This window comes from Dendropsophus ebraccatus, chromosome 5, assembly GCF_027789765.1.
Source record: "Dendropsophus ebraccatus isolate aDenEbr1 chromosome 5, aDenEbr1.pat, whole genome shotgun sequence".
NCBI classification, from domain to species: Eukaryota; Metazoa; Chordata; class Amphibia; order Anura; family Hylidae; genus Dendropsophus; species Dendropsophus ebraccatus.
In genome coordinates, this window is record NC_091458.1 from 65150801 (window position 1) to 65165993 (window position 15193).

The 15193-nt window shown below is 40.1% G+C and overlaps 1 protein-coding gene across 1 annotated transcript; it reads right to left on the reverse strand.

The window, feature by feature from the left end:
• Nucleotides 1–8056: 8056 nt before the first annotated feature.
• GPR182 (G protein-coupled receptor 182) lies at nucleotides 8057–14528 on the reverse strand. Its single transcript, XM_069972280.1, has 2 exons — nucleotides 14436–14528; nucleotides 8057–10792 (listed from the first exon to the last, which is right to left on the reverse strand). Exon 2 carries the CDS (start codon nucleotides 10770–10772, stop codon nucleotides 9681–9683), a length of 1092 nt encoding a protein of 363 aa, XP_069828381.1. The 5' UTR covers nucleotides 10773–10792; nucleotides 14436–14528; the 3' UTR covers nucleotides 8057–9680.
• Nucleotides 14529–15193: the final 665 nt, after the last annotated feature.

The window sequence follows — 15193 nt, forward strand, 5'->3', positions numbered from 1 at the left end:
GAGCTGGTCCACCCCGATCAGAGGGGGTTTGTTCCAGGGTGCCATATAAAAAATAGTATTAATAGGTTGTTTCACAATATGCAGGTGGGCTCTGGTGAGGGCTCCCACTCTATCCTGTCTTTGGATGCCGAAAAGGCCTTTGATAGGGTAGAGTGGGAGTTCCTGTGGGCAGTCCTTAGGAAGATGGGATTGGGAGAGAAATACGTAGAGATGGTAAAGTTGTTATATGCTGATCCGCGGGCAGTAGTTGCAGTAAACGGAAGAACATCAGAAGGATTTACACTGGGGAGAGGAACCAGACAGGGGTGTCCATTGTCCCCAATGTTATTTATTTTGGCGATGGAACCCCTGGCTGCAAAAATAAGGGAAGATCCACAAAAAAAGGGGATTTGGAGTAAGGGGGAAAGATGATCAAATAAGTCTATTTGCAGACGACATGCTTTTGTTTTTAGAAAACCCGGAAACATCTATAGAGAAAGTGATGAGAGTAATGGCAGAATATGGTGACCTAGCAGGTTTAAGAATTAACTGGGTAAAATCTATATTGATGCCCCTATCTGGCCCATGGGTGGACCAGCCGACCCCCCAGCACATTAAGATTAGGGTTTTGAAAAAAAATGAAAATTTCAGATATTTGGGTGTAAAAGTGACAAATAAGGTGGATGATTTCATTGAAAATAATTTAATCCCAGTTATGAAGAGCTTGAAGGAAAAGGTTGCTGTATGGGTGAAATTGGTTAGGACAAAAGTGGATAGAATTATGTTAGTTAAATCAATTATATTGCCTAAATTGTTATATTTGTTTAATTCTACTCCGGTCTGGATTGATGAGACATCCTTTAAAAAAATGGAACAGTTATTAAATAGATTGATTTGGGGAAGAAAAAAGATAAGAATACGCCTTAAGAATCTCTGCCTCCCTCGGAATAAAGGGGGCTTTGGGGTACCGGACCTCAGGTTATATTTTTTGGCAACCCAATTGTACTTATGGTGGGAGGGGGATAGTATACCTTTTGTTCAATGGGTCCTGAGGAAGGGGGGAGAGGTGAGAGGAGGAATGATTGAGAAGTTGGAATCCGGGCAGTTGGAAGGTAGAGAGTTGGCCAGTTTTCCCTCAGTTCAAATGTGGATAAAAAGTTGGAAATCGTCAAAAAAGTCACTAAAAATAACAAGATCTCTAGATAAAACTCCATTATGGGATCATTTTAATTTAGAAGAAATTGTAAAATTAAAGGATATAAAGGGATTACGGGAGGGGGGTATAGAAAAGGTGCAAGACGCCTTTATGGGAGGGAAATTGAGAACTTGGGTGGATCTTCAGAGGGAGTATGATCTAAGGGGTATAAGCTGGCTGGAATATGGAAGATTAAAATATGCATATTTATCGTCAGAGAAAAAGGATTTATTTTTTGTGCAAGAGTCCCCAGAGGTATTAACGTTATTGGAAAAGAGAGAGAAAAGAAAGGGACTAGCAAGGATTTATGTTAAATTAAGAGAGGTTAACTATAAGGATATGCATATTAAGAGTAGGGCCAAATGAGAAAGGGATCTGGGAGTATTCTCAGAGGAAGGGTGGCAAAGGGTCTTAATAAATGTTAAATCAGTATCCCTGAATAGTAATCATCAAATGATCCAATTTAATATTGTCAATAGACTGTATTATACCCCAGCCTTCCTGTTCAAAATAAAGAAAAGGGATACCCCTGACTGTATGAGATGTGGAGGAGGGCCAGCTGACTGGTTGCATTTAATGTGGGATTGCCCAAAAATAAGAGAGTATTGGAGTGCAGTGGTGGAAGAAATAGTTAAGGGAATGCAATCAGAAATAGTATTTACCCCGGGGTTAGTACTGTTGGGGGATGATACACAGGTTGGGAGAAAAAAGGACCGGGTGTAATTGAATAAATTACTTTTTATAGCCAGACTGCAATTAGTGAAGAATTGGATATCCCTGAAAATTCCGAGTTTGGTGGGTTGGAGAGAAGCTTGTGGGTTATATGGAAGATATGAGAGAAGGGGAGAGGAGAATGGAGAGACACCATTATAGGAGGGAGGAGTAGGGATATACCATCATTGTAATTTAGTAGGTTGGGAAGTAAAGAAATATACTGGGCTCAGCCAAGGGGTGGGAGGGAAGGAGGTAGGGGGGGGGAGGGAAAATAATGGAATTGTGCCTTTTTTCTTTGTCTTTTGTTCATGTTATTTTATAAATTAAATAAATAAATAAAGTTAAAAAAAAAAAACCTGAAACTCATCTATACGAAGTACGATAAGTTCTTCAAGACACTATAGATATAAAAAAAAAAAATTTATGAATCCGTATTTCCGTATCCGAGTTAATGCACATTGATGTCTATTGGCCTATTCACACGATCAGTAGATTACAAGGATGCAAACCAATGCTGAAAAAAAGAACAAGTCCTAGTGCAGACCCAGATTTCTTTTACGGATCCTTTCATAGAAATCAATGGAATGCACTATTTTTTACAGATTGTAACATGTTTAACATCCGTATTTCTGTAAAAAAAAAAAATACAGATGACTCATAGGCCATAAGGTTGTGTTTCTAAAACCAGAAATGGCAAAGTAAAATGGCTGACGAGTGATCGTGTGACTTATTTTAGGGGTTAGGCATACTGGTGTTGTTTTTTTTTTTAACCTACTCAGCATTGTTAACCAGTATTGTGCAGTCAGTAAAAAACGGATTTAGGAAAATAAGGATGCCATATGGATGCCTAATTTGTAATTTAGTGCTGATTGTGCGGGAGGACTCTACGGACTTGAAAACAATACTGAACGTGTGAATAAGGCCTAAATTCAGCCCGGCAGCCGGCAGTTTAACAGCGTCCATTGCTATGCAATGGATGCTGTTAAACGCTGTGTGAACATTGCCTAAGAGTGTTTTACAGTGCAGTCCATGGTGTTTCCAGCAGTTCCATTGATTATTGCTTCAGAAGAGAAGCGTACCAGACCATATATTGACAACATTGAAATTAAATGTACCCTTTGAGTTGTCTTAATCTTTATTATGTATAAAAAAGATCCAATCATCAAAAACATTATTGTGTGCAACAAGTAATTTGTCGTTCTCGCCTATTTAAATACATTTACAATACCAAATGTATAATCCCTAAAGTGTGGGATAAGGCACATATTGGTGTCGATGAGACAACTAATGTGGATATTCCCATCTCTGAACTTTAATTAAGCTCCTTCCTCTAAATATCTCTAATCTCTAGTATACTCATTAATTTAGATGAAATCTTATATCCTCTTAAAAGTTTGCTGACATTTCATGAACCTTTCAGCTGGTAGCAGCTTTGGGCTATGTTGCCACAACCTCTCTTTTTGGGGTGAAAAAATATCAGTTAGTCACGGCCGACATTATAAAATAATGGCGAGAAGACATTGTGGGGACATAGCCAAAAGCTTATTTTTGAAACCATTTTCCAAAGCTTTTGTAAATGTAAATCTCAGACTTTTGGCCCATCTATGAATGTTCTATATATTGTAGTAGTACTAGAGGCTGTAGAATTGATGAGAGCTTCCATTACATAAGGGAAGGATGTTGGGAGTACGGAAGTTACTTAGGCAGAAGCAGGCTCTTTAAACTATATTGTGATTAAAATTCCTTTTACATTAAAGGCATATCTATTAATACACCCCGCCCCTTCTGCTGTAAGAGCTTCCAGTACATTCTTTAGTAAGAATGAAGCCTGTGAGCCTATAGGAATATACAGAGTTAATGTTAAATAAATAATGGAGTTGTTTGATATTGGAAACTGGATACTTTTTATTTTTTTTCCACACATGATGCTGCTTTATGTCCATGGGTTATGTCTGTAACTCCACCTCAATTACTTGAATACCAAACACAACACCAATGGACAAAAGAAAACCCATTTTTTATTCTCATATAACTGCTTAAAGGGTTTATCAAATCAACTGATATCAGAAAGTCATATAGATTTGTAATTTACGTCTATTAAAAAATCTCAAGTCTTCCCATACTTATTAGCTACTATATTTCCTACTGGAAATGTTTTATTTTCAGTCTGACACAGTGCTCTCTGCTGACATCTCTGGCCAAGACAGGACTTCTGTCTTGGTTTTCTATGAATCCCCATAGAAAACCTCTCCTGCTATGGACAGATCCTGTCTCCGCCAGAGATGTCAGCAGATAGTACAGAGAGTGTCAGACTGAAAATAAAACATTTCCTACATAACATACAGCAGCTGATAAGTATGGGAAGACCTGAGATTTTTTAATAGAAGTTACAAATCTATATAACTTTCTGACACCAGTTGTTTTAAAAGAAAAAGATTTTCACTGGACAACCCCTTTAAACAGCCGATCGAGGATAATTAAGACATAGCTGCTTACCTCCACAAACAGTGCCAATCTTGTCCTCATTTTGTGAGTGATAATACTACACAACCTGAGAACGGGTGTGGCACTTTAACAACTTTTTTTTAATAATAGTACTTTTTCTAATTTTTTAAACCCTTTCACCGGCTTTTGCACATGACCAAATGAGTTTACTTTTGCTATCCATTGGTTTAAGAATAGAGTTAAAGGAGAACTCTGGCAATAATCATAATTTTCAGATGGCAGGCTCAGGGGGGAACATATTAAACAAGCGCTACTTCACAGGCTCTGGGACCCCTGCCCGAACTCATTTGCCACCTGTGTAGTGACAGCATCGCAACTCAGAGTTATATGGTGAGGGAAAGGCATTGTGTAGGTGTATGGTTGGAGGGCAGGCAGTATGGCTGTATATGGTGGGGGCTAGGCAGTGTGGAGGTATATGGTAGGGGGGCAGGCAGTGTGGAGCTATATTGTAGGAGGGCAGTCAGTATGGAGGTATATGGTTGGAAGGCAGGCAGTGTGGAGGTGTATGGTAAGGGGGCAGGAAGTGTGGAGGTATATGGTAGGGAGGCAGGCAGTGTAGAGGTATATGGTGGGACCCATACCAGAACTCATTTTCCCCTGAGTTGCAATGTTGTCACAACTCGGAGGTAAATAATAGACCCGGCTGATGGAGTGCCTGCTCAGCCAATCAATGACTGCAGCAGTGTCCTAGTCACTGTCCGGCTGAGTGGGTAATCCAGCCAAGATGTCCCCTCAGAAGGAGATCTAGGAACCCGATGGAAGTCCTGAAGCAGCATGGTAGCGCTGCATAAACACAGAAGAGGTAAGTAGAGCCTGTTTTGTTATGTTTCTCCCTGCCCCTGCCACCTGGAAAAATATTATTTTCTCTGGACTTCTCCTTTGAGCAAGTCAATAATATTTGCTAACTCTAAATACAATAAATGATTCACTTGTTCTCCTGAAAAGTCTGGTATGAAACAGCCCAGAGTCTTATTCCAGACCTTTACAGGGAATCAGGAAACTTTGTCAAATTGTTATGGTCAGGTTGGGCAAATGTTACTCTATTCATCATTTTTAAAGAGGACCTGTAACCCCCCCCCCCCCCCCGTGCCGGGGTGACAGGCTCCTGACCCCCAGCTAGATCCCCCTATACTTACCTCATCTCGCCGAGTCCTGCTCCCGGGACGGCGATATCCTGGTCAGAAGACGGCGCACGCGCTGTGGAGATAGGTCTGGCGTCCATAGAGAATGAATGGAGCCGGACTCATCTCTGCAGCGCGCGCACGGCTCCATTCATTCTCTATGGACGGCGGACCTATCTCCACAGAGCGCGCGCCGGCTTCTGACCATGATATTTCCGTCCCGGGACCGGCTCCAAGAGCGGGACTCAGTGAGATGAGGTCAGTATAAGGGGATCTAGCTGGGTTTCGGGAGCCTGTCACCCCGGGACGGGGGGTGACAGGTCTCCTTTAAAACGGTTTAAAGAAGTTGTAGGACATTAACATATACCATTATATAACATGGCTACCTTCTTCCAGAAACATGCACAAATACTTTGCCTACAGCGTTTGTCCAGTCACCATGTTACAGCAATAGGGCCAGTTCATCGTCCGCTCCCTCTCCTCTCCGCTCAAAGAAGTAACATGTTACCCTTTTGAGCGGAGAGCGGAGGCAGCGGAAGAGCGCACGCCCTCTCATTCACTTACAGCAGCACACTGAGCACGGCGGGATTCCACAGTGTTTACTCAGTGTGAACTGGCCCATAATATGGAAAGGAGCAAGGACAAGTAGGTTAAATAAGCATGACAAAAGGGGGATCCACATCCCTTGAGACTAGATAAATGGTCCATCCAATAAAACACACTGTACAGTCAGGTTAAAGCTCTAGATTCCAATGCAAAAAATGCTGCTAAATGCAACAATCTGGGCATGAGACATGGTCCCTGCAGGGATGGAGACTGGATGACCGCTTCAAGCACTATAGCCAGGAACCACTGTATACTGGGAATACTAGGAATACTGTGAATATACAATAACAACCTGAGCCCCTTACTGACACATGATGAAAACATTCATCATTGACGGAAGTCAGTTCCCAAAGTACTTAATTTCTGTTTTATTTCCCTATTCTCCCAGTAAAAAGAAGTAATATAAATGATGTTTCAAACATTTTAAGAGAGTGCCAAGAAAAATAAAAGCCTTTCTAAAAAGAAAAACTCTTATACGCTACATAAAAAGTGTGTCTGATAAAGTGAAGATGAAAAGATAAAGCCAATATAAATGTGTTATCATTGTAACCATATTGACACATAAAATAAAGATTTATTAAACTGTAAATGAAAACTGTGATAAGCTGTAGCAACCGATCACAGGTTAGTTTTCATTTATTACCATCATGTCTTTGTTAATGAAAAAAAAGTTATGGATTTTGATATGAGTCGGCAGGAAAAGAGGAAAAAAAAATGCTGTGTTCTAAAGGCCCAAACATTAGGCTGTTCTGTAACAGGTTAAAGTGTTACTATCATTTGTAGTAACTTTAGACATGTCAAAAGTTACTAATTGCACCGAGTCTCAATCCTGAGACCTTCTGCAATCCCGAGATTCAGCCAGGGGTAGTGTACGCCTCTTGTCAGCTATCTGTGAGGTCCGACAAGTTCTCTTTATTACAGTCTATGGAGTAAACAAGTCGGATTTGATTGATGGCTGGGTAGAGATATGAGCTGTTTCAAAGGTCTTAAAAGTAAGATACCCTACAATTTTTGACATATCCATTGACATGTCAAAAGTTAGTACACATGATGAGCACCAATCATCTCAAGTGTCCACCATATTTGTCCATACCTGTATCACTCTATGGCTCCTACTTCTTAATTTGGTTGACAGCCATTGTGCTGTGTACTGTATGAGATAGAAAGGCTTGGGAGTAGAGGCAATCTGCCCCACCTTGTGGACATTTGTTGCTCATTTGCATATATCAGGAAACAAAAAAAACCCTACTTGTCTAAATAGCAAAATTTTGCAATTCTAAGGTAAGGGATATGAAGGTGTCTTTAACCTCTTCCTGGTGCTGTGATTAGTTACACTGTCTGAAACCAATGTATTTATTTCTTTATTTATTGTGAAGGTTATCGGAAAGCCATGTTGCATGCATGACTGGTAAAAATAAAATGTTATGCAATAACCTAAATACTTTGGGGGACATTTATGAAGTACGGCGCTTTTTTACGTCGGGCTTACAAATGTCCCCGCAGCTACGGAGCTCAGGGGATTTATATAGAGCCGCATTGCCTCTACATAAATCCCGAGCACACATAGCCCGTCCATGAAAAAATCTGGAAACCTACGCCAGCTCAGAGCTGGTGTAGGTTTCAGTATAATTTTTTCACCAGAAAAATGATAACTGCGGTGCACGCAGAGGCTGCGCCCCCTTTGCGTGCTGCTGCATCCCCTGTAATACCCCCTTTCCACCCCACTGGTGAAGGTGGCGTAGATGGGCAGGATGCGAAAAAAATATTCGCAAATAGACCATTTGCAAATATTTTTATGTTGATGGGGCCCATCTGTGCCTAAAAAAGGCATTTTCGTCTTTTAATGAATGTCCCCCTTTATGTTCTGTTTCTCTAACGCATTGAGATAATGTGTGTGTGTGTGTGTAGTTAATTTTGCACAGACTGCACACAAAGATGAGCTTTCCATCTTTTTAATGACAGTTGACACATAATGACATATATGATACAGGTGTTTGATACAAAATGTTCAGTATTTACAATTGATTTCTTTGTCTTAGCTTATAAGTTGATAAATATTTCTAAATACAGCAGTTAATATTTACATGTAATATTATTTATGCCTTTTACAATGTCATACAGAGAAAGGAAGTAAAAGCTGAGTTCCATCCTAGAAATATGTGGGAAATGTCAATAAAAGGATACTGATGTATACTGTGTGGTACTGCAGTGTGCCTATGAAGTCAACATTTGGGCTATTTCCTGTAGGTATATGCTTAAAGCGACTCTGTACCCACAATCTGAACCCCCCCCAAATAACTTGTACCGTCGGACAGCTGCTTCTAATCCAAGATCTGTCCTGCGATCCGTTTGGCAGGTGATGTAGTTATTGTCTTAAGAAAACAACTTTTAAATTTACAGCCCGGTGCCCTACGGGCGTGGCTTAGAATATCTGTGCCCTAACTTTGCACCACCCCTCCGTCCCTCCTCCCCACCCTCTTCATCATTAGGAATGCCACTGGAACATTTTCTCTATGCTGAACATTTGCACAGGTGTCTTAACGATCCAGCCCATGTGCCAGGCTGACACAGGTGGGGTATAGGAGGCAATCTGCCTGGAGCATTCCTAATGATGAGGATGGTGGGGAGGAGGGACAGAGAGGGTGTGCCAGCCTAATGCATACACACTCTAGGCCACGGCCGTTGGACACAGGGCTGCCAGTTCAAAAGTTGTTTCTTAGGACAAAAGCTGCATCACCTGCCAAATGGACCGCAGGACAGATCTTGGATTAAAAGCAGCTATCCGAAGGTACAAGCGATTTGGGGAGGGGGTCAGATTGTGGGTACAGAGTCACTTTAAGTTGCTTAACTCCAGCTTAAGTCCAGCTAAATAAACATACAGATGTGAGAAGTGGCCCAAATGTAGTGACTAGCTGACTATGTTTGGACCATTAAAGTGAATGGGGTCTGCTGCTGTGCAGAGTGGTATATGTCAGCTTTGCTTTTTTGTTAGATTGCCAATTTATATAAAGGACAGGAGCAATGTCAATATAGGAAGGCATATAAAAATCAAAAGTGGGATGGGGCACCACCATTGTGTGAGCCAGAGCTGAAAGCTGCTTAAAACGGTAGCTTTACCCATATGATGTGAATTGCTTCTCATTTCAATAGTTGTACATAATTCTTTTCTGCAAACATTTCTGCAGGGGAAGTATGGAAAGTAGCGGATGCCCAAGCAATAACAGCAGATGACGGGGAACTTCTGTAATCAAATTATATTGATAAACTGATCTACAGACCGACTTAACTGGAATGATTCCTATGTCTTAAAATATAAGAATGCTACTACTCTATTAATTTTCATTGATAGAAAAATCTGACTGGTAGATTTTTTTTTTTTTTTTATAATAAGACTAGTTAGCCCAAATGTCAGTCTGATAGATCCAGAATGCTCGTGGCAAGAAACAAATTGGACAGATGATGTTGAATTACACAAGCGAAAGACTTCCTAACAAGTATGGTATATGGTATACAAGAGAAGAACCGACTGTTATAACACTATAACACTTTTCCTTAAAGGTTTAACATTGGATAATTTTCTCTTCTGAGACTCGGACAACATTTGTCAAAACAGCAGGTTCTGCAGTTATTACAACAGAATGGTCTGTGATGGATGTAGATTGTTCGGCTGGATTGGCATTACCTTGTTTATCCTTAGGAATGTACTTAACTACTGCGTTAATAAATCTGCCCCTGAAATCCTTACTAAAAATATTGTAAAGAATTGGATTAGCCATACAGTGAAACAATGATATACAGTCAATGATATCGTAGAAGAAGTAAAGAAAGGCAGTTGCGTGGCAGTTCAGATAGATGTAGTTTCCATGTAGAACTAGCGTAATCTGAGTAGAATGGTAGGGAAGCCAGCTCAGTAGGAACGTCAATATATAGGCATAGATAAGACGACAGTGTTTATTGCTTTCTGGCCTTCTAGATTTCCTAATGTGACAGGCTGTCATTATGTTGAACACCAGGATTATGAAGAAAGGAATTATAAATCCAAGCACACTTGTCATTAGGGTAACAGCCAGAGCCCATTCATCGTAAGTCTCAAATGGTGCCATGAATATACACTCGGGGTCTATGATATCCACCAATTGCATATGGAAGACTTCTGGTATAGGAAATAGGGCCGATATGACCCAGATCCCAATGCAAAGAGCCTGGCGGATTTTTTGCTGCTTTTGTTGCCAAAAAGCAGAGCAGGAGGTCAAAGTGAAGTAACGGTCCACACTCAGGGCAGTAAGGAAGTATATACTACTGAACATGTTCGCAAAATAGAAGTAATGTATAAATTTGCACATGAATCCACCCCACAGCCATGTGTAATCCAACATTGCCTGTAACATCCAAAAAGGTAAGGAAAGGACAACCCCAAGGTCAGCCACTGCCATGTTGAGGATATAGAGATTAATGGAGCTTTTTTTTCTTCTTGATTGCCAATTGACCCATACCACTAGCAGATTGCCAGCCAGTCCAAGAACAAAAGTAATAAGGTAGAGAATGAAGAGGAAGGCCTTCTTTACACTTTCATCCAGGTCAACTGCACATAGATTAAATGAACTGTTGAGAAAATCCAGCAGCTCTGTTAGGTTGTGAATGTTTTCCTCCATTGTAAGTTAAGGTTAAAAACCTAAAAGAAAAGGGAAAATGTTTAGATATCTGCTTCACATGTCATGTAAAGGTTATATGGGTGTTAGTTTAAGATGACACAATCATTACACAATTTCACAATAATTTCCTGCTTATTTCCTGTTTGCTATAAAGATTCCCACATCTTCCCAATCTAATTTCTTAATCTCATGCACAATGGGGCTCCGTTTTATAGGAAGACAATTATTGTATCAGCATTAGTACCAAGTGTCAGAGGAAAGGGACACAAACATGGAGAGGACATACAGACTTGAAGCACTTGTGTGCTTTGGTTGGCTCCAAACCCAGTAAACCAAGTACCATTATAATGCCCTTTTGGTGATATCAGTATAACTATCACTATGGAACTGAAATACAGCTAAATTACATTGAAAAACTAGCTCCATGCTGGATTAATAGGAAACTAGCCAATCTGAACTCTGGTGACAGTTTTAATTTGCACTTACCTGCTAACTTTCAGCACATGTAATAGCAATGGCTGCAAGCGGGGAACGAGGAGCTCCTGCTGCTCGCCCCATGTCATATGGGCTTTACACTTTATTAAAAACCATAAGAATATCTAATAGACTTCTAAAGGTTTTTCATCAGTCAGAAATCACATTGTCATTAACGGCGAGGGCCCGGCTACTCACTGCAGCCGGCCCCCACCTGCTATGAAGCACGCTCCGCTCCGGAGCACGCTTCATAGCGGGAGAAACACCCTGGATGTACAGTTATACCCAGGGTTGTCTGGTGACAGACGAGGGGTTAAAGAATGGGTTGGCCCATTTTAAAGGTCACTTACACACAGAATCTCTGAGAATTAACACATTTTATGAGTGGTTTTGTATTAGATCTAGTGATTGACAACTATAGAAAAAATTCTATACTTGTATAATCGCACATCATGCTTTATGTTTAAATTTGAAATTAAAATTCAGGTTGTATTTGTTTACAATGTGTCAGTAGCATGAAAATTCTCCAAAACTTGGTGGAAAAAAAGAATAAGTACAACCACAAGGAAGTAAAGGCGTTTCCTGTCTTTAAACTGATAAGGTATGTCAAGTATTTGGGGTCTCTGTAATAAGGAAAGGCTTGGTCAGCGTAATCTTTGGAGAAGGGAACAACATAAATTTTGGAATCCTTCTGCTTTGTGTCTTGCTGCTTTATAGAGAACATGCAATGGGCACAGTTTGGACTCACACGTTTGGACTTAAATAAAATAAATTAAATAAAAAGAATTTTCAGCTGGGGTACCCAAGGTACCTGCTGCAGCCCACTGTACATTAATTTAATATTTATTTCCCCCAATAACACTACTCATATATGTGTCATTACCAAACAAAACAGGGACATCTATTGGTGGTGACTCTACTATAAAAAGATGTTAGTAGCTTTGTAGGCCTGCTGCAAGAGCCCAGATTTAGTACAATAGTACTGTCACCTGAATGGTGGCACAATGTTTTCTGGATGAAATGGTATTGAGGCAGTCATGTTTTAGGCTCACCTATGATTGACAGCCTTACCAGTCTTTTGATTGGACACCAGAGCTGTCAAATATAACTGAAAGGAGTGGCCAGAAAAGATCTAAAAGAAGCAGTTCACAAAAAATTATTATTGCCCCCCTTGCTAGGCGCTGGCGCGTATACTGGTGTCCCGCGGCATCGGTCAGATCTGGCATACGCTCACTTCAGCCTCTGCTGTGACTCCTTTTTCTGTGTCTTGTGATTGATGGCCGGAAGTTATACGCTTCCATAGAGAATGCATTGAAGCGCATGAAAATTCCGGCGTGGGACACCGATCAGCTGCGTTGAGTATACGTGCCAGTGCCCAGCAGGGGAACAATAATAATTTTTTGTGAACTGCTTCTTTAATGCAAAGAGCTCAGTGCACCGAACAGTGCTCACCTCCTTGGCACTTCCCATGGCGGCAGCTGGCATATTGACATATCCTAGAGTGATGGCAAAAATTCAATTAACAAACAGTGCCCAACTAAAGAGACAGTTTGGTTAAGAGAGCCTATTTTCAAATACCCTATTAGAATATTCTAAATCAATAGAGAGATGTCTGTTATTAAGGGCCTTCAAGTGTTATAACAGAGAATGACTGCTTACAGCATCCCACTCTGCGGTTTATGTACTAAACGGACAACCCATCAATTTCAACAGTCCCCATCAATGGTTAACTTGCCTTGTGGTGGTGCTGCAGGGGAATTGAACACTTGCTGCCTGGTTCCTGAGCAGATTGCTTCAGGTTCCAGCAGTAGGATGTCCTTTGATCAGCAAATCATTGGCTGATACCCCCTTAAGGACAATCAGAGTTAATGTTATAAAGGAGAGCTATCTTTTGTGGATTAGTATTAAAAATAAAAAGCAAAATGTGAGCCTTTATAGGATATGGGAAGGTGCTGAGATCAACACCACTGTAGTATAAACATCACCACTGCCCCTTAGAATAACAGGTCCATAACACATTCCAAAGATAAAGAGAAATCACCGAAATTTCAAAAGGAAGAGAAAAAGGTTTCATGTTGATTGATATCTGCTAGGTGCATAGAGTGTTATTTTCAAAAAGCATTCCACAATGCGAGGTCAGGCCCTCTGTCCCAGCTTTACGGAGAGCTGGGGAAATGTGTGGAAATATTTAACTGCTGAGAGAATAGAGGAGCCGCAGAACAAAAGACATGGATGTGTAGGGTACATGGGCTCTGATTGTCATGATGTACTACTGCATGGCTAGAGTGTGTGTTCCTAATAGATGCATACAGTATCTGGAATTATCTTGTAGCTATAACTCCATAAACATATCTATATGTCAGCTAGTGTGTGTGTGTTCTGCATCCTGTACTGCTGAGTGTATTGGTGCTATATTCCCTGTATTAGTAGTAGTAGTAATAATAATAATAATAATAATAATAATAATACTTTTACTACTAAAAATAATAATAAGTCAACTATTTATTAGAATCTTCAAGAATCTTCCTGTACTCGTTCAAATCTTAAACTATATTTAAATGTATATATTGATATATTACTTAGGATGACTGCTCAATTAATGGTGCATAGTCTGTAGCAGCTAACCACTGCCTCTCCAGCTACTGAAAAGCTGCATTTTCCAGCCTGGTGCCTGAGGGTCATGCTGGGAGTTGTAGTTTTGCAACCACTGGAGAGCACTGGTATAGTGGTAGAGATAAATGTAGAAAAGTAGACATGATGTATATCTATAGAGTAGTGTCTCCAACCTGTGGCCATCATGCATGGAGATTTAGATTTGGAACAGCTGGGAGCCACATTTTGGGAAACAGTACTATAGAAGTACAATACCCCTACAATACGGATACTAACATAACCATGTGCATCAATATCTACTTTATCACATAGTCAATAAATTACATATTTTTGTTTGAAATTGTATGAAAGTCCTAAAACTTTTCACATAGTTTAGTATGAAAACTTCTGCATGTTAGGATTAGTAAAAACTAGTGTTGGTGACTATAGATATTGTATTATAGTATAAAAAGTTACAATATTATGATAAATATGTTATTATTCCCTCTGTTATGTAAATTAGATCACAAGTATTACAATCAGCAGCCCATATAATTGCATCTACTATCTACGCAATACTTTAGAAGAACTTCTTACCTGATAAGAAGCTGTATAGGCTCCTTACAACTTGGTTTAGTCTTACTCCCAGCTCTTTAGTTCTCTCTCTCTCTCCACAGCAAGTGACATGGACTATTTTCCACTTGTTAGCCCTCACTGTCAGGAAATGATCCTATATATCCTGAAGCCTGCAATCATTGCTATGGCTCTTGTTGTCCAGGATATCCTCTTATGCAAAGGTAAACACCTTCTAAGATTCTGTGAGTGGACCGGTCCCTTTGTCCCGATGCAAAGAATGAAAGAATGCAGCTAAAAAGAATTTTTAAACAAATAATTCCTTCCTTTCTCCCATGGAGCACATAAATAGGTTGGCTTATTTATTTTCATTCTTTCTATAGCTTAACGCGTGTGATTAACACATTGGCTTGAGTTTTCAAGCTGTGATAATTGCCCCATTCTACAGTGCAAATATTTTACTAGATATTTCAAAGGAGTCCATAAAATGGAGCTTTGGAAACGTGTGTAGATGATAAGAGCCCTAGTGCGGTGATGTGTTTTTGTTTAATATGAGATAATTTATTAGGTGATTGTTATTGGATCGGGAAGCTCCGTCTTTTACTGTTTATCTTAGCCAGATGATATACTAGCAGTTCCTTAACACCCCCTTATTACATCAATGAATCTGTTATGATAACTGCTGCTATCTCTCAGTGATCTCATTGTAAAATTATATCAGGGAATTGCAAGTTATGAATGAGGTTATATACGCTTATTGAGGGGGGGGGAAAAGAAAGGAA